Genomic DNA, 20,028 nt, shown 5'->3' on the forward strand with positions numbered 1-20,028 from the left:
AAGGTTCTGCAAGTAATGATAATTAATGAGCTCTGGTTTCAATTTAAACTGTGAATACGTGTTGAGTCAATGACAAAATCACAACAAGCAGTAATTTATCCTCGTCCTCCACAAGAAAACGTGAGTCATTCATAAACGTACTCGAAAGCCTTGTTTTCCAGGCCCTCCAGTTGGTCCCGGGGGCCCAGGGTCTCCTTCTATCCCTTTGTCACCTGGCTCTCCGAGTGGCCCTCGCTCACCAGGCTCCCCCTGATGACAGAGACAGAAAGTGAGACGGAGTGAGAGACAGTTCAGCTGAGATACAGAGCTAACAGAGACAGGTCCATAATTCAGACAACCTGAGGACGTGCTTTGTTTTGATTTCCTTTATTAGATTAGATTCTACATCCTATTTATTGTGATAATATGCAGTGTATGCTCCTTTTACTTTTTTAAGACTGAACTATTCACTATGCCCTATTAAAGACCATCTACTGAAAAGTTAGTGTAATTCTTTTCATATGGAGAACTCCCATTAAAACAAACATGTGGATCATTTCATGCTCGATTTAATGAGACAGACGTGAAGTTACGTCAATATAAACAAGAGCTTGTTACGTTTACCTTGTGTCCATCTTTCCCTTGTGGCCCGTCTTCACCCGGGGGACCAGGGGAACCCTACAAACACAACAACAACATATCCTTCATCAAGGTCGGCTCAAGGAGAATTGTAAAAGTGGTATTTTCTGTGTGATAACAAATGAGTTTGTGTTTTTACTTGAATCTTTCTCCACGACGAAATTAGCTCTGCATCCTTATAGATCATAGAGATATAAACTATTCAGATTACCGTGTGTGTCAATTAATCCAAATCATCAGTGTGGTTGTTAAAAGTATATTAGAAACCGTTAATGATGCATAAAGTGCACAATTTACCTAATTTTCCAGCTCATCAGTTCAGCTCGTGTAATTTAACACCAGGCTGAGCTGTGTCTAACTAGTCAGGTATGTTGTGTTACACCTGCAATTTCAGGCCAACCAGGAAAACACTCTCCTTTGGTGTGGGTATAAAACACACAGCGTTTCTGATGTGATAGACAATTGTTGACCAGACAAAAACAATTCCTCCGCTCTGCTCTCTGCAGACCGGGGGGATCACACGTCCTCCTCAGAATGAGAGCGAGTTCATATACAATCGGGTCGGATTCACCCAAACACAAGGAAGGAAGGGATTAGTGGTTTGTTTGCAGGCACTCACTCGTGTCCCCTCCTGTCCCTGCTCCCCTTCAGCTCCTGGAGGCCCAGCATCACCCTGAAGGGACACAACACACAAACAAACATGGAGGTCAACACCTCTGCACTATTTACTTGTTAGAACTCACAATTAGCTGCTCGTTCCCTCAAGGTTACAGGTGTGTCAAGTACAAATTGATCTTTACACACGATAGATATTTTCTGAGATTCAGGTGTGCGGGGGGAAAGTTGTGCTGACCTTTGAACCCGGCTCTCCGATGGCACCTGGTTCCCCCTCTGCACCTGGCCCACCCTACAAAGACGTAACAGAGGAAAAAATAGACATATATAAAAGATGTAATAGGTAAACATCAAACCTATTTAATAAAGAATCAATAAACTGTTCTGATTATTAAAATAAATATACCCCAGGGCCTGGCTCTCCATCGGGTCCAGCTTCTCCAGCAGGTCCTTTGGGTCCCTGCGAGATAATCACATGATGCCTTTAGGACTCCAGTTTATTTATACAGTAATATCATTATGGAATTTAGTGTGTACAGTAAACCAGGAAATAAAACGCCAGAACAGACATAATACACAACTCTGGCACATGATGGTAAAACAAACACATTTACGGTTTAAATCTCTGAAAACTGAGAAGGACTGGAGTAAAACTGAAATCCATCCAAGAGCAAGACGAGACCCGTAACATAAACAACGCCCCGAGCGTTACTGAAACTTCTTACCCCAATAAATATTTGTATCTGATTCTCTGACATTCTTGAAGTCCCCGAGGGGGTCGGCGTATTTCCAGGAAAATCAAGAACGTGGAGACTAATCCAAGAAGGGAGGCGCGAGGTGTGATGACTTTAAATAAAACGCCGGTGACAAATCAAACACTCTTCTGTTCGGGAAATAATTCTGAACATGATTCGTTTGAAAGAAAAAAGTCTGTGGAAGATGATCTCACAGTCATTACAGATTCCAGTCGGGTTTCCACAGAGAGTGTGGGTTCGATTCCTGAAACAACCGCATCAACGCACCAGTGATGAGACAAGAGCACTTACTGGTTCCCCGTGTGGTCCCCTCTCCCCGCTGCTGCCTGGAATTCCTTCTTTACCCTGGAAATCAAACACAAACAAGCGTGAGAAAACCTGGCTTTGACCGAGGTCATCCTCTCGTCATCATCATCATTATCATTAACATCACAGACGAAACCACGAACATGACGAAGGACATTTCAGTGTTGCCTTCAAGCACAACACGGAAAACTCTTTGAAGCAACACAAACGGATTCTCATGTGATGTCACATCTCTTTGTTGTAGATCAAAGCTTGATTGAGCTGCCAAGTTCAAACAAGACACACAACTTTGAGAAAGATTTTAATCCGACACACTGACGGAGGACACATTATTTTGTGTGTAAGAGATCCCTGGTTGCTCCGAGCACTGAAAAGTTGGATGAAGAATAAATGGGTTTAGACAATAATAGAACATAGCTCATTATTAAGTTAACGCTCTAATATGTTTGCCTCTATTCACAAAAGCATTTGTGAAAGGAAGTATCTATTTCCTCTGGAAGCTTTGTGGACATTAAAGACGATATTTACATCCGGCCTCTGCTCTGAGCACGTGTCTGAATGCACGTCCTCAATGGGTCCTGATACAAGATCCCCTTTAGATGAAGTCTGGGACACATGTGGACACCTTCTTCACGCCGTGCGAGCCCCAATGCATTCTGGGCCACGAATGAAGCTAAATTCTTCTTCCTCTGTGTCCATATGTTGATATTTTTGTCCCAATATCAACACTGACTACCACATAGTTAGTGACATTCTTTCCCAAATGATAAAATCTTTCTTCACCTGTGCACAGTTCATTCATTAATTCACCCCCTCCTGCTCTACTCACTCAAACACATATTTGAAATCCGACTGGTTAAAAACACAATTTGTTCTTCTCTAACACAATGAGACTCAGGTTGTTGTTGCATGTAGAGCAGGGAAGTGAGAACTGATCACATGGGGTCACAGGAGACACATTCAGGATGCAGTTGAATACCAGGTGTGAACGGACTAACTGAACCCTGTCCACTTGTGATTGGTGTCTCTCAGGACCTCTGTCCTCTGCTGACGTGTTCAGTTCCGTCCTGGGAGAGAAGGATCCTTCACGTGTGGCTCTCGTTCCCCTGTTAATAGGTTTTTGTTTGTTGGTTTTACTTTAGATCTATGAGACTAATTGTGATTTATGAATATGGGACATAAAAATAAAACATATCTGATTGATTGATTGTAAACATGCCTTCAGCAGTGAGCTGAACAAGCTCTGACATCACACATACCGACGTGATTCTGACACAACCGCAGAACGATGTGTAACAGTGGAAAAAGTAAACTTAGACTCAGCAGCCAAACATCACTTCCTTCATGTCACAGCAGTGAGGTTGATAACATTAAATAATTGTTTAACTGTTGAAAGTATCAAGGCTGATTTACTAAAATAAAACTAAAAACATTTCTCTTTACTTCAGCCTCTAACTAGATCTGTCACTTCTTTTTTTTTTTAATAAAATATATTACTTTTACTTTTAAGTGTCATGTTCTCATGATATTTTAATATTTTAATATATTTTAATAATTGTTTAGCTGTTGAAAGTATCGAGGCTGATTTACTCAAATAAAACTAAAAACATTTCTCTTACTTCAGCCTCTAACAAGATCTTATGCTTCTTTTTTTTTTTTATAAAATATATTACTTTTCCTTTTAAGTGTCATGTTCTCATGATATTTAAAATCTGTTCTTTTATATGAATTACATTTTTAAATGATTTTATTCCTATTGAAATGATTTTATCTATATTGTGTGTAATCACCTTGAGCTTCATTTCATGTATGAAACTACTGTACAAATAAAGTGTGTTATTATTATTGTTACAACTAGTGAAGTACGCAGTGTGTGCACGAGTGTCCTGTACGTGTGTGGGTGTGACCGACGGCTGCACAGGACAGTGAAAAGCACAGGCCTGCACGTGTCTGTGTGTGTCTGTGTGTGCGTTTGTGTGTCTGTTCATTGTAATTACAAACAATCCTGTCCCATGTTCGGCCAAAACATGATTAGAGAAAGAGACATTTTATCAGAGGGAAAATCCCACGAACCAAACAAGTGCTTCAACGTGCGGCTGATGGAGCTTTTCTTCAAACTCGTGGTCATCGTAGATTAATCTAAAACAAGCTGCACAATAAAAAAACAAGCCGTGGATATTAAAACAGTTTGGATCATCTCTCGACTATAAAACAGCCCATCTGCCTCTCAGTCTGCTTTCCATCGGCTGTTTGCATGTTTCTACCATCTGTCCATGTTATTATATCCTCTAACAGGCCGTCAAAAGCTCAAACTGCCATTTTTTCTTGATGGTTTAATGGTGGATACATGGATTCAGTGCTGATTCTGGGGCACTTGTGTTGACGTAGTTGTTAACAGGAGATCATTTCTCCTCAGGGGCTGCGCAAGTCTGACGGAAATAGACGAGCTGGCAGATACGATCGATTTTTAATAGCTGGTTACGTATATGGATGCTGGAGACGAGAAGTAATATAAAAGATATAATAAAACAGAAATGAGGTAAAGGGGGAAATAGTTTCACCTTTACATCATTTGTCCACCAGGGAGCACTGACAAGTGTATTTTTAGAACACACAACATCCTGCTCTCTTGTAACAGCCGTGTCAGACTCAAATATGCAGTATATAGCTCTAATATTTATAGTTATTTTAAAAAGCACATCTTAGCAAACATTCAGCTGGACATAAGATATAATGGCAGATTAAAGCTCGAGCTGGAATCACATGGGGAGCTTTGGTCCACCAAGACCCAACATGGTTCACCACAACCCCCCAAAAAACCTGGTTGTGTTCATCTTAACAAAGTGATTCTGATACACTGGAAGTAAACCTCACAACCGCACACCTCTGCTGCGTCAGGTTGTGTTTTGATGAGCACCAGCGTCGTGCGTCACTGCATCTTGTCTACACAACGACTTCCTCCCGAGTGTCTCCGAGTCATAATTATATATATTACAGGTGGAGGAGGATGTGGAGGTGTTTTACGAGCCTGTGTTGTCGGCTGTGGTCACAGTGATGTGTCTCGTTAAAGAGATTCTTCTGATTAGAGACTTTACTCACAATTTTTCCGGCTGGGCCTCTCTCTCCTGGACCGCCGGCCTTTCCCTTTGAAAAAAGAAAATCAATATATATTAACACCCAATTCAACCAGCACCTCGACTCCATCACACAAATCCTCTGATGATTTGTATTCTGGGTTTTACAATGAGAATTTCCCTCTGATTAAAACATACTGAATGTGTTTGCTAATGTGGCTGGAAGCCTTTGAATGAGTGTCTACGAATGTTTTTGATAAAAATGGGGACTTTTAGGAGAAACATTTGCTATTAATTGCTTTGCTCTTTGCAGCTATGTGTCATGTCTATAATCAATTTGTTGTGAGTGCTAAAAAAAGCTGTTTTATTTGCTGTGTTGCCTCAAAGTAAGAAGTTTGAATCCGAGTTCGGCAGAAATCCCCTCCTCTTGCCCAATCCGCTGTTTGCCTCCATGTCTGTGCTCAGTTTCAATGTCCTCATTGCTTTACTAATTCAAAACAAGGCCTCTGGGTTAAGTCTGAAGCTGAAGTTTCACTCGGCTACATCAGTTTTTCATCTTGTTCATCCTCAGCAGATTCAGGTTTCCTCACAACAAGCTGCCAGTCGCACAAAGTATTTACATTTAGGGGAAACCTGATAGAGACAAGAAGACACAGGCTCCTCTCGGCAAATAAAAACTGATTAAAGGGCCAAGCAGGTTTTTTTTACAGAGGCAGGAGGGATTTACTGGAAGCTGTGGTCGTGTTTGAAAATAAATGCGGTCGTGTCTTTTCCACTGAGTTTCAAGGAGGATGCGCTTGTTACCCACGTTTTTTATTACAATGATTATTCTTTGTTTTGGATAAATGAGGGTGAGCATTAATTTGCCTTCTCATTTACTCCACAGCCCGAAGCCTTAGTCCAGATATGAGAGTGAGAAGTAAAACTGCAATTTGGCCAGAATTATTTTGTATATATTTACACCAAAAAATAGCTCAGGCTGAAAAGTAACATTTGTTCTTTTCCTCATTGACAGAATAGTTAGAGTGAAATGAGCAGTTGTGTGATGGAAGAGACAGAGTTTACCTCAAGCAAGTTGAAATGCATTAAATGGAAGACAACTTACAATGAATCCTGGTTGTCCTTTCTGTCCAATGTCCCCCCGTTCGCCCTGTAAAGAAGAAATGAAGAGGCATTAGATTAATTTTAGTTTTTAGAGCGAGTAATGAAATAACTTGTCCGATAGTTAGGACGGATTATTCAAGAAACGCAATGTTTCTGCGATGAGTAAATAAAGTTAATTTTTTTACCCTAGAATGTTCCCTTTATATTGAAATACTCTATATTTACATCGGGAGTGGGTCCTCTTTACGGAGCCCGCCATCTTTTTTTACAGTGGCTCAGACTGGACAAACTAAACTACCACAGGTTCTCAGGTTTGGAAGGGGAGGGTCATGTGAGTGGTATTCAGCTGCAATATGCAACCTCACCACTAGATGTCACTCATTTCTACACACTGAACCTTTAAAATACAGAAAGACATTTTGTGCAAATGTATAACATCCAATATCACATGGTGTAGTTTCCAGGGGTGGCTTGTTTACCTTGGTGCCCTCTGCTCCTGGTTCTCCCAGTGGACCATCAGGACCCAGGGGCCCCTGTGCAACAACAACACAAGAGACACCTTTGAACATCACTCAACAAACACTGAGCAGTACAGGAATATACAGGTAGCATTAAAGAGGGCATGTTGTATTACACTTCACTTTGGAATAACATCAACATCATGGTAATAACTCTATTCTTCATCTACATGGGGGGTTCAACACTGATGTCAGCGCTCATTGTAGCATCAGGTCACAGGTGAGGTGACAGATAAAGATCTGTAAACACAACCCGAAGCTCTTCCCTTCTTCATCCTGTCTGCTCGTCAAGGACCTTTTCACTCTCAGTGGTTTGCATCTCGTCTCTATCTCTACTTTTGACCTGATCAGCCCCTGGTTTGTCTGGGCCTCTGGCTTCAGACTCCCATTACTCCCAGGTCACTCATCAAGTCTCTCCCATGCAGACAGAACCCAGCGTTATCTTTCTGTTCATTCTTCCTCGTCTGCATCTTGTTGACCAAGGCTAATGTGGCGTGTCTCTTTAAAATTACTTAATTCTAGTTAATTAAAGAAGTTCAAATGAAACAGCTTCTGGACATAATTACAATTACAGTGACAGACAATTACTGCCTGGTTAGTTTGCCAAAAAGATTTAAACAAAAAGTTATCTGTGTCCAAACAGAATAACCATTAACAGAAGTTATATAACTTTACACTTTATGGTTTATAGTTTCCTCCTCTCTTGCAGCAGCAGGTGGAGCATGTGAATGGAAAGTGATGTTTTCAACCCGACCATTCAGAGTTAATATGGTTATATCCTTAAAGCAGCAAATAGATAGGAATTGTATATTCAAGTAATAAATACATAAATGTAAATTAGGTTAAAATCTGTATGAGAGGTAAGAAAAAGTGTTCCTGTAATAATCATCTGATCAATTAGACTCAGCCAGACACGAGCACTGCGAGCATGTTCCACTCCAACCAAAGCTGCGGCGTGTTAATTGCTGCCACATGTTTTCCTTGGAAAAATGTTCATCTATTAGAAAACACGTGAATAGAGGATAAAACTCAGTGACGTGTGAGGACCAGTGATGAAGTGTGAGAAGCAGAGCGGCTCTGAATCGGCTTGTTAGTGTTGCATTAACTGAAACTTAAGAGCTTTGGCAAAAAGCACAGTCTGGTCGTCTGGAGCGAAGCAAAGAGCAAAACCATCAGATCAGGGATAATTAACAGAAAATAAAAAGTATTAAAAAGAACGGAAAAGGAGAAACTGCACACAACCTTTGACTGTGATGGATAAAACCTTAGTAACATGCAGTCAATAGTTCAACAGTCGATGACAAGCCACAAGACAATGGTTAATCTTAATGTTAATGCACTAAAAGACTGGGTGGACTGGGTGGACTGGGTGTCTGATCCCAGAAAGTAAAGCAAAGAATACAGGGAACTACTACACTGCAGTGGGAGCTGCTTCAAACTAAAGGACAATAAATGAACATATAAAAATTATCAATTAAATTAATTTGCATATGCACATGATTATTATGATTTGATGAGCCGACATGTTGGTCCAAGACCGATGTGTTTCATGGCCTCACATAATTTGAGCTCCTCTAGAACAGACATGATTAGATTCTACTTTTATATGTTTAACAAACTTTGTTATCTCAGAGTTTTAACACTTGAAGATGATGTGTTGAGGAACAAAAACTAAATGTTCTCCTCTATATATTCTTTATTCTGATGTGGAACACTATGGTTCTCTGCAGAGATTTAAGTGTCAAGAAGCTTTTTTAACAACTTAAATCTATAAATCTATCTCCACCGCCTCACCTGTGGGTGTCGTTCTCCCTGCAGCCACACGGTGTCCCACCAGTATCACGGCACCTCATCCATATGACTCATAATGTCTCTCAACATTTGGCTTGTGAAACAGTTGTAAATGCATCAATAAAGAAGCTCGGGCCAAGTGGGAGGAGAAGCGCGTGTGTTTTAATGACTTTGACTTTTTCTCTTGTTTTGGGAACGGAGCTGAGATGCTAAACAGACGACCACAGGCCTGAGTCGTTTTCATGGTCACCGTTGAGTTGAAACGTTCAAATTCACAACATGTGATGGACCCATGCAGCTAATGTTCCCAGAGGTAATGACAGCTCTTACCCTCCTGCCCTTCGGCCCAGCGATGCCCTGAGTGCCCCTCAGCCCCTGAGGACCCTGCGAGAAAGAAGGAAGAGTGGGAAATAATGAGCATTTGAAGTGTGGTAAGGTTTTTATATCCCGTCTGTGACCAACTCTTGATACAGAGCGTATGTCGAGCAAAACCTCTCTATCCATCTCTGAACCCACATCAACACTAGTCAAATGAATCTCATACAGAGGCTTCACCAGGACAACTGAATCAGGAACAGCTGGAGACGAACTGTTTACACCCGTCTAGACCAAATTGGGGGAAAAGTGAAAACCACCTTCTTAAATTTCATGTTTACAAAAAAAACTTGTTTTCTGTTTGAGTGTCAGAGTAAATCTTTTAAACATTTACAGCCTCCCGCCAGGACACTTTGAAATAATCCATTTACTACTAATGTGTGTGACTCGATCCCAAAATTGCATAACTGTCAATACAAAGAGTCTCTATGTGTGATGACCCGGTGACGGGGACGTGATACTTACAGCTGCCCCTTGCAAGCCGAAGTCTCCTGGACCTCCTGGTATTCCTGGATAGCCCTTTTGGTCCAAAACGAAAAAGAAAGAAACAGTAAAGAAAAGATGCACAAGAAACCAACTCACTATTTACACTGGGGAAATAAATATTGTAGCGACAAGGTTTTCTGGTTTAAGAGCATAATAAATTAACTAAAGCATGGACAAAGCGTTAAATGAACATTCAAGATCCAGTGTGTTTTATCTAGATTGAACAAATTGTGGTTTTCTTTACCCTGGAATGAATCCTTTATATTTAAATACTTCATATTTACATCTGGAGCGGCTCCTCTCTACGGAGGCCGCCATGTTTTTTTACACTAGCCCAGACTGGACAAACTAAACTTTTTGAGTTTTTATGGCAACTGAAGGATACCACTGGTTCTCTGTCATGATTGGAAGGGGAGGGTCAGGTGAGGGGGTATTCAGCTGCAACATGCAACTCCTCCACTAGATGTCACTAATTTCCACACACTGAACCTTTAACGTTTGAATGTCGGTAAACGTATTTAAGACCTAAACTTATTTAAGGTTGTCACATTTTAGACTTTATTAGACTTGGTAAGACCCAGCAGAAACCCCTGTTCTACTGTATAACCTATTCAGACTATCTTACATTAGAGTTTGGGGAGTTTTACAATAAGTAGTGATGAGCAACTGTGCAGTAGCAGCAGCGTGAGACTTTGCAGGAAAAGGGAGTGAATAAGGACTGTTCTGTAGAACTGTGTTTCATATTAAGTTGTGTCACACTGGCTCCAAGAGCCGCTGGAAAACAGCTGGAAGTACAGAAATCATCACAGCTCCCTACACCGCCTCCTCTCTTCCTGTAATAATCTATTAGAGAATAAAACCACGATAACAAAGAAAACCTGTGACGGCCAAAGTGGCGGAGATTTGCCAGAAACATTAATCCCGGCGAATCGTCTTCAAACGGAAACAGAACGTTGTGGGATGATCGTTGTGATGAGGAATGAAGCAAAGTCTTTATATTGAACTGTCACTCCTCCAAGCTGTGCTTCACACAACTCACCAGAACTCCTCACATGAGTCACTAAACTCTCTCTCAAGCACACACAGCAAAGCGTCAATCATCAGCCATTAGAATCAGTCATTGTCTCCTCCAGCCAGCCAGTTGGCCCATTAGCCAGTCTGCCACCCAGTGAGGTCAGGACCAGGGCCCGGAGCCACAGACAGGGACTTAATCCAGGGCCCCAGGACCGAGAGGGAGACAGGCCAGCCTCAATCTATGGGCTCAATGTTATGACATTGCTCAACAGACAGAAACAGGGATTTCAGGCCTTTTTTTCTCTATCACATCCCCATCTTTTAAAGCTAGGGTTGGTAATAATGCCTCAGTGGGTCTCTCCGGCTTCACGACTCAGGTCTTGTGCAGTAAGTACCCGAGCAGGGTGAGTGCAGGCAGACAGGTCAGTAAGTGTCAGACAGGCAAGCTGGCCAATAATTTCATTTGTACCGATTCAAGGTTGTGTTGATAAGAGAGAGCAGCTTTTTTCTATATTTCGTGCCTATCGGAAAAATCGAGATAAAAAGTTTCCAACCCTTCATTTAGGGTCAACTCATGTTCTCGATCTGGCGAAACGAGATTATTCCTATCATCAAAGTAACTACTTTGACAAAGATTTGTCTCTACATGACTGGGAAGTCTGGAACCCTTTAGGTGCTTAAGTGGCTCTGCTTTCATTCCCACGACATGAAGTAGCATCAGCCAAAGAATTACAGCCGAATGTACTCAGTGTTTTGGTTTTAAATTCATCATCCTCAGACATTCGTTTACTGGACCATGTATCCAAAGCTCCTCGTAAGCGCTCCAAGCTTTGCTGACTTCCTGGAAAAAGCCTTCCTCACTATATACAGGCCGGGTGTAGGGTGGAGCGACTCTCAGACGAGAGGCAGAGCTCTGCAGTGCATCCCTGAGCGACTGAGCTTTCTTACCCGTGGCCCCGTCTCCCCGAATGGACCCGTCGGCCCAGCTGGTCCTCGGTCGCCCTGGGGAAAAACAGCAGAACAGAAAAAGAGCGAGCGGATCATTAAACTATGACCTGAAACCTTAACGCAGCTTCACGTACACTTTACCTAATAAAGAGAAACTGGAGAGCGGCTCCTTGAGCGCAGAAGGTAAAGAGTGGCAGCTGGTTTAAAGCCAGCAGGTACTTTGAAAACCCAGTTGGTGGCTCTGTGTGCGCCGTGTTAAAAGCAGAGGTGAGCTGTAAACCTGCCTCTCTAACCCCAGGAGCTCTCAGAGATGCTCTAATCCTCCATGAATTGTGTAACTTTCATGACTGTACAAGTAGCTCTGCACGTCTTGCTGCCCTCCTCGTAGACGCGAATAGTTTTCAGGCGCTGTATTGGAAACTCGTGTAAATTAGGGGGTGGTTTCAAAAGATTAAATATATATATAATGTGAAAGGAATTTGTGAGCTGACAGGGTATGGCTGGTGCTGACAGACTGAATCAGGAGGAGGCGGAGAACAAGCTTCCCATTACAGGAACATGTTCTGACACACAGGGGGCTTCTGGATGGGAGGGGGAAGAGTTGGAGATAGAGGGAGGGAGCGGGGATTTTTGGAGGTCTGTCAATAACCAATTAATAAACTTTATTTATATTGCACCATTCAAACTAAAAGGAGCTTTAAATCCTTCGTGATTCAGAAGGAAAACAGGTTTGAAACATACACAAAGGAGAGTTTATGTGTGTGCATGGTACCATTTAAAAAAAGCACCAGCACAGTAAATGTCCTTTGTAAAAAATATAATGAACACAGATTTAAAATTTCAGCTGTTTGTTAGACGTTATACTGAAAAGATACAGGTGGATTTATCTTTTAAACTGTGTCAGCAAATCTGAACTTCCCCTGTTTCATATTTTTGTGTAGTGTCTAAAAGTGGCAGATAAAAGGTTTGAGTGGAAAACACTGGGATTGTTTAGAAAGCTGAGATGTGGGGGATCTTATGGAGTCTGTGATATCAGAGGGGGTGAGGTTGTTAAACTATAAGAGAGAGAATATATATTACATTGTTATAATATTTAATTAACAAAAGATAACAAATAATAACACATGATGACTTGACAATTATAAGAAGCATCTAGGCCTGAAAAAGAACAATACATTAATAATACAACAGTAAATTGTGATCGTGGGACCAACAACTTGTATTTACTTTGTGGGTTTACTTCTAATATAGCCAGTAACATATGTTTCATCATAACATGTGTTGTATGTAGCATTTCATTCATAGTGTCCCATCTTCATCTGATGTGAAAACCTGTGTGTGTTCACTTTACAGCACAAGATGTCACCAGTGAGTAGAACTGCTCCAGTGCATCTTGAGTTCTAATCACACAGGTCACGCCCACTGGCACAAATCAATATTGCACTTGGCAGCTTTGGGTTCACATGAGGCCCCGGAGTTCTGCCCACATAGTATCTGAGAAAGTTTGACCAGATGGGAATTAAGCTTCGCATATTCGGTGTTTGTGGCTAAAAATACTTTGGTTGACCGGTTCCCAACCAGAACCTCTATGAGGATATTAAGATTTAGAGTGAGTGGTCAAATTCTCAAAGAGTTATGGCCAAGATGAATTTAGCCCTCGTGTTTGAGAAGATATTAAATATGATGGCTGCCATGTTTGAGTCTGACTCCTACAAGGCTGCATCCCCGGCTTATTGTTTCACTTTGTGCAGGTGATTTATAAAAAGCTAAATACTGCATAAACTAAGAAACTAAAATGACACTGAGGTTTCTGACTTTCCACCCAGTTTAGCTTGTTTATTTTCTAAGGGCGATCTCAGTCTTATCTCGATTTAACTTGGTGACACACACAAATATTCCTGCCACATATTCATCCAATGTCCAAATTGATGTTGTAACATCATTTCCCTGAGGCAGGACGGCTGCTTGCAGAACTTTTCTGTCGAGCGGAACACGGAGACAGGGGCAGTACCGGTGACACGGCTTGAACAACATTCTAATAGACTTGGATGTGAGAGTGTTGAGTGTTTATCTAAGCTCGTGTTCTCGGCTCTCAGGGGCCTCGAGCCAGGGCTGCTTAGCACGGCCCTAATTACAGGGGTCCGCCGCCGACAAGCAAGCGGCTGATGCTGACTGACGGCCTAATGACAGAGAAACACACTCGTTACCTTTTCACCAGGAACTCCCATCGCACCAGCTATTCCGATCAGGCCTGCCGGACCCTGGAGAGGAGACGAGAGGATGGGGAGAAACCGTATTCAACACAAACACATGAGGAGAAAGTACGTCAGCGTGAGGATCTGCATTCATCTGAGGATTATTCTCAAACCGGTTGCGACACCTGGAATGCAAGAGGTCATAGATTACACTGAAGTGCTTCACGTAGGAGAGAGGGAGGAGCTGAGGAGACACATGAAAGTGGAGTTCTCGATTTCAAGGAGTTCTAAGTTTGATTCAATTAAAAAAATTGGGTTGACTATTTTAATAGCTCTACCTAAAACAGTTTTTTTTTTTCCTTAAATTTCATAACTAAGAAAATCTGTTTGCATTTCAAAGGATTTCAATTTATTTATCAATTCTAAGTAAAGGTTGAGACACAGAGAACAGAAATGCAGATGCACGCTGTTACTGATTAGAAACCTGTTTTCATAATCCATATGGAATTGATATTAAAAGTCCGCTCAACTAAAAACTACAAGAACTAAAAGAACAACTGCTTGGAAAAGCTTTTATGAGTTGAGGGAAAAAATTATATTGACTGACTAGGAGCAATAACAGCACTGATGAGGAATCATTGTGGGAGTACTGGTTTCACAGCCACACGGTAACCGAGTACCGCCGGCACCAATAGAGACACACACTCCTCAGACATGGAGTCATCATGGGCAAAACACAGGCTAATGTGAATATGGGAGTTATCAGGGGATGTTAACCACTTCCAGATCAGCTTGTCTGGGACGGGAGCTGTGGTGTGGACGTGAGCCAACGTCTCCACTGGTCTCCAGACCAGCAGCCTAATGGGACGCTGGGTGGACATTGCACCAGAAAGGGCAGGTGGACATCTTCACAGTGCTTTGGTTTGTTAAACAAGTTAAGCTTGTGAAGATTTGTCAGTCAATCCTGGTCAAGTTATTTTTGTGTGTGTGTAACTGGACACAACGTCCTGAAGTCTGCACATACACACAACTCCTGAAAATAGAGTCCCTGTTGTTTGCAGAACATTCGAACACAACTGAATATTCACAATTATCATAATAATATATTTATATGATTGTACATTTGCAGATCATAGTTTTAAGAAGAGATTTATTTAGTAGATTATCATGTTTCTCTAGGTTTTAGGTTTAATGAGATGTGTTGCAGTCAAATAAACAAATAAATGAAAATGAAATGAGAAATATGATGTAAGATATGACAAGTTGCTTTAGTTGACAGAAGTTAAGGTGTTCATGTGGTGTCCAAATAATCTCAAAAATAAGATAAAACACTTAATTCACACCTGATCCCTATTCCTTGGTCTTAGTTCTTATCATGCAAATATTAGACAGAGGTGTCAGTTATTTAAATGCTTAAAAAAAACACAAACAAACACAGAAAGACACCTAAAGAGAAACATTGCAGCTTTACAAAGTGAAAACAACACAATCACTGGAATAAACACAATGAGATTTCGTTCCATTTGCTTCTCCTGAGCTCAGCTAAAAAGGCAGAGAGCCTGAAATGTGTTATTCATGCATCATCACCTAAAGGCCATTGTCCTGTTGGATGTGAGTGAGGCAGTGGATTAGTCGCCTGTGAGTGTGTGTGAGGGAACGCAGCCTGCAGCCGGGGGAACAGTGACTCTAAATTGACCTCAAATCCCTTAATTGGGACGTGGAGTGGGGACACTGTGGTACCCTGCATCGTTAAACTGGAGGAAATGGTTTTTAAACAGGGTTTTCATGTGACGGGGCCTTGACTTCAGGGTTTTTACAGGACCGCTGTGAAGCTGATCCGGTGTCTCGGGCACAGCTCGGGTTACAGATGTTCGGCTGCGACCGTTAATTCAACAGCTCGGGAAGAAATACGGCCCGAGTCCCACAGCGTCTGGAGAATTGAGGGGTTTCACCCTCGTACATGTCTCTTCCTCATGCACATGTTTAAGTTCAAGTGAGTCACTGACATGAGAATCAAAGCGCGGCGTCCATCACGTGAACCATATTTCAAAGAACACCTGTGGCTGCCGTCAGTGATCGACGAGCGACAGATGTTTTATTGCCCGTTGAGCGGGAGGTGACTTAAAAATGGAACACGGCAGCTCGTTCTAAATTGGCCTAAAATACATCACACTGTAAAAGCCTCCAGTAAAAGGTCTCTTTAAACTGTTTATGGGAGGCAAAGGGGTGAACGTCGGCCTCGGGCCTCCTCGCATCGACCCGGCAGACTCTCTCTGGAGCGTCTAATCTATCAGGAGAGTGATGTAATGGCATTCATTAGAGCCTCCATATGTTGTGGAGTCTTTTTCTGCGGCTTCAAAGCTCCGTCTTGTCAGTAACTCTTTAATCCTTCTCATATGTGCACTGCTGCAGCAACGCGGCCCAACGCGGCCCACGCTCTGGGGCCTCCACTATGCACAGAATGCAAATATTAACATTACGAGGCCTCCAGGGAAAGACGGACATACTTTGGATGCTCGGAGCGGTTGTGTCCGTTTGAGGATTCTACAAAAGGGGGGAGACATGTCCTGACATTTCTCTCAAGGATTCAAGTTGCGTATATAAAAGGCAGCAAAGCAAGCAAAACAATGAAAGACACACATGTTAATCTGTGATTTGGCTGTTAGTCCAAACATGTGTTGCAAAGTCTCTTAATGTGCAAAGGGCAACGTCTCTCTCGGTCACCGTTTCCTGCTCAAGCTTGATAACATGAACAGTTTGATTCTTGGACAGCGGCGTGTGTGTGCAACCCGAATGAGGTCACTTCCATAGAGGATCTCTGCCTGGGCTGTTCGGCCAATTCCCTGATTAAAACCCTGTTTTGTGATGATGGCTCATCAACATCTCTCTCAACAGTAAAAAAAAAAAGTGGGTCAAGAAAAACGCAGAGACGTCAGAATGTTCCCCTGAAACTTCACTTCACTGCAGAAGCACTTCACGGTTATCACCATGTAATGTTAATGGAAAACTATTAAACAGGACTTAAGGACATGGAAGGTAATAAAGACTTTAACTGAGGCACCATGCTAACATCTGCAGGAGGATTTAATGAAAGGTTGCTAATCACCAGCCGTCCTGCGGGGGGGGGGGGGGGGGGGGGGGGGTAATCACATCATTAGAAAGTAAAGGGCAACTTACTTGTGTTCCGATTTTTCCGACGTTTCCCAAGTCTCCTTTCTCTCCCTGCAAGCAGAACACATCAAACAGTGCCTTGGTTAGTTTCCTGTAATTAGAGAAATCTCTGTTTGCAATCCTGCCACATACTACTGGCATTACACGTTGCAAAGGGCCCACACACAGACACACACACACACACACACACACAAACAGTATGGGACTCTGAAAAGCTTTGTGTTGATTCTCATCGTGGTTTATGATGATGATGCTCCTGGTAGAGATCATTTTTCTCTCCTCTAATTAAAAGCATGTTCACAACGAAGCACGTCTAAGCATGGAGACAGTGGCGCTCAGTGGTGAGGACCAGACCACAGACCATAATTTAGAATCATTAAATCTTGAAACACGCTGATAACACCAACATGCAGCTGTATATTTGTGGTGGGTACAGGTGCTAAATATAGCCAATGAAATAGATAGAGGAACAGATATGGCAAATTGTGGTTTTGTTGAAGCGAAACAATCAGAGAACAATGTGACAGTTAGATAACTAAACAAACTGTAGAAGCCATGAAACTTTCCCCGTGGTAGAAAGATAACAGGTGACATAAACAGGAAGTCATTTCTGAACAAGCAAGTTCAGAAAAGAAGGTCCAAAGAACAGCGGCGTGAAACTAGCTCATCTGCAACATCGAATGGAAAACCAGGATCTAAGTAACTCACCTCTAATCCGTCCGGTCCAGGTTCCCCGATGTGGCCTTTCCTCCCGGGTCTCCCCTGAAAACAGACACACACGGTAATGATCAGAACACAGTCAATCTCATAATGGGTTTATCACATCCAGCTGCTTCCTGACACAACCTCCAGGTGAACTATCACTCACATCCTCAAGCAATAAGGTAAAGTGTGTACGTGCATGTGTGTTTGTGTGTCTACAGTGTGTTAGTATGGGAGCTCTTACAGTCGGGCCGGCGCTGCCAGGTGGGCCGAGTGGTCCTTCATCCCCCTGCAGGACACAGAACAGATATATATACTTATACTCTCAGTGCGTACAGCCTCACTGCGACTACCAGACAATTCACATATAAGAAAACAAAAATCTATTTACATTTAATAGCATTATTGATTCTAGACCCATTAAAGATGCAGTTGATGTGGTTTTGGGCAGCAACAATCACAATCAGGTTTTATTTCCAAGCAGGTTTACACATACAAGGAATTTGCTGTGGTGTATTTGTACAAGTATAAATATAGAAAATATAGAAATAGGAAACAACATTAAATAAGTAATAAAAGAACCAGGAGCTGTTTGTGCAAAGTCCAGTTTGTCCATTATTTGCCACGGGAAGTTAACGTGTCAAGTTAAAGTCATCCATTGCTCCAAAGTCCAGTCACAACAGCCACCTGACCTAAGTGCTTTCAACAGTGCACAAGCTTGAGTGTGGGGACTGTGTATGCTCTTCCTTGTAGGATCTCATCCCCCCCCCCCACATCCAGCTGAGGAACTGTTTAACAGAGCTTCACATGCACGACTGTAACATCGGCTCCATCTGGGACTCGTCAGGTCTTTGCTCATTTGGTGACAGAAGGTCAAAAGGTCATAAGATACATGTTGAACCACAGAACCTCAGTGATCACGGCTCGTTTCTGGACAGTGACCTTTGTTTTACGCCACATTTTATTTGATATTTAAATATCAAATAAGTCTGAATCTCCATTATTAATAACAAATCCAGGCAATTATCTAAAAACAAACCCTGCAGTAACATTTCAATTGTTTGAATAACTAGCTAAATATCTGTGTTGTCTCTAACAGGATGTTTACGATCCCCGTGAGGAACGGCTGAGGTAATAAAACTGATTTACTGAAGTCTCCTACAGCTTCTAAAACCAGAGACACAATATTAACTTCAGCTGTCAGATAGATGCTAATCCTTTAAAAACTTATTTGGCCCGTCTCACTAATTGTTTTCAGTTTATCAATTTAAATGTTGAGGCAACTGGAGGAAATGCACTTTGTTGCTAATTCTCTCAAAGATTTCAAACAGCTTCATGTCTGTAGTTGTGTATTTCCACAACAAAACATGTGTGTGAGAGATGAGCCGACACTGCACCTCTGAGTGGCTGAGAGGTCAATGATATGAATGTGTGTGTGTGTTTTACACCTTCCTAAGAATCCTGTGTCTTTTTCTAGAGGGATGGAAACGTTTCAGCTTTGTTTTCATAAGCACCCAAAGGTGAATCACCCGGTGGAACATGCCCCGAGAGATATCACAGAACTGAGCAGCCACTGTTTGAGATACAAACACTCTGGATGCTGAATGAGATGTTACACTAATGATCCAATGGAAATCTCTGGATGAGCCATATTTTCCACCTTCCCTCTAAGTGAGGTAAGATGATCCAGGTGCATCGTCTCACCTCTGTTCCTTTTGGCCCTGGCGGACCCTGTGGCCCTCTGGCTCCCAGCAAACCCTGAAACACAAGCGAGTGCAGGCATTACTCTGGATGAACGGATGGTGAGAGAGTGAGACTCTGATTTGAAGCGTTACCTTTGGTCCAGGTGGACCGTTGGGCCCTGGCACTCCGATGTCCCCAGGAAACCCCTGGCAGAAGAGGACGAGAGACATTAGGACGGATTATGTCATTATTTCACCTGTCATGAGTCATTGGAGTCATTTGTTGCACTTGATCCCAGATAAAATCCACTCACTGCAGCTCTGTGTGCATTACAGGAGGGGCAGGATTACACTGCATTCAAAATGTGGCCGGAATAAAAAGACACACTCTGTTTGTGTGTTGATGTGTAACGATGATCCCTTTGTGGAAACCACTGGAGGCAGCGTCCTGCACATAAATCCGTATCAGACACTGAAGACAGTGATGGATTGCCACTGGGGCGATAAAAGCTGAACACCTTCAGGCAAACTTTCCACGAAACAATCGCTCATCTCAGCAGAGAGCGCCTGCCGGGTGTGTGCGGCCTGCAGTGACCTGTGGTCGTGCTGCGGAGTGTTCGACACGTTACACACTGTGCAGCATCAACAGTGACCTCACTGACCCCAGGTGAGTT

At 42.4% G+C, this 20,028-nt stretch overlaps 1 protein-coding gene across 1 annotated transcript in view; it reads right to left on the reverse strand.

Annotated features, from left to right (window-relative positions):
• The window catches only part of LOC128448055 (collagen alpha-1(XXIV) chain), a 76,822-nt gene that overhangs the window by 17,658 nt on the left and 39,136 nt on the right, over nucleotides 1-20,028 (reverse strand). The window contains exons 20-37 of the mRNA XM_053430581.1: nucleotides 19,508-19,561; nucleotides 19,377-19,430; nucleotides 17,917-17,961; nucleotides 17,679-17,732; nucleotides 16,977-17,021; nucleotides 13,812-13,865; nucleotides 11,605-11,658; nucleotides 9,622-9,675; nucleotides 9,112-9,165; nucleotides 6,952-7,005; nucleotides 6,474-6,518; nucleotides 5,394-5,438; nucleotides 2,280-2,333; nucleotides 1,640-1,693; nucleotides 1,472-1,525; nucleotides 1,238-1,291; nucleotides 604-657; nucleotides 142-249 (exon numbers count right to left, since the gene is read on the reverse strand). Coding sequence (XP_053286556.1) covers nucleotides 142-249; nucleotides 604-657; nucleotides 1,238-1,291; nucleotides 1,472-1,525; nucleotides 1,640-1,693; nucleotides 2,280-2,333; nucleotides 5,394-5,438; nucleotides 6,474-6,518; nucleotides 6,952-7,005; nucleotides 9,112-9,165; nucleotides 9,622-9,675; nucleotides 11,605-11,658; nucleotides 13,812-13,865; nucleotides 16,977-17,021; nucleotides 17,679-17,732; nucleotides 17,917-17,961; nucleotides 19,377-19,430; nucleotides 19,508-19,561 — 990 coding nt within the window. The remainder of the gene's footprint in view (nucleotides 1-141; nucleotides 250-603; nucleotides 658-1,237; nucleotides 1,292-1,471; nucleotides 1,526-1,639; nucleotides 1,694-2,279; nucleotides 2,334-5,393; nucleotides 5,439-6,473; nucleotides 6,519-6,951; nucleotides 7,006-9,111; nucleotides 9,166-9,621; nucleotides 9,676-11,604; nucleotides 11,659-13,811; nucleotides 13,866-16,976; nucleotides 17,022-17,678; nucleotides 17,733-17,916; nucleotides 17,962-19,376; nucleotides 19,431-19,507; nucleotides 19,562-20,028) is intronic.

Source organism: Pleuronectes platessa, chromosome 9 (genome assembly GCF_947347685.1).
Source record: "Pleuronectes platessa chromosome 9, fPlePla1.1, whole genome shotgun sequence".
In the NCBI taxonomy this organism is placed as follows: Eukaryota; Metazoa; Chordata; class Actinopteri; order Pleuronectiformes; family Pleuronectidae; genus Pleuronectes; species Pleuronectes platessa.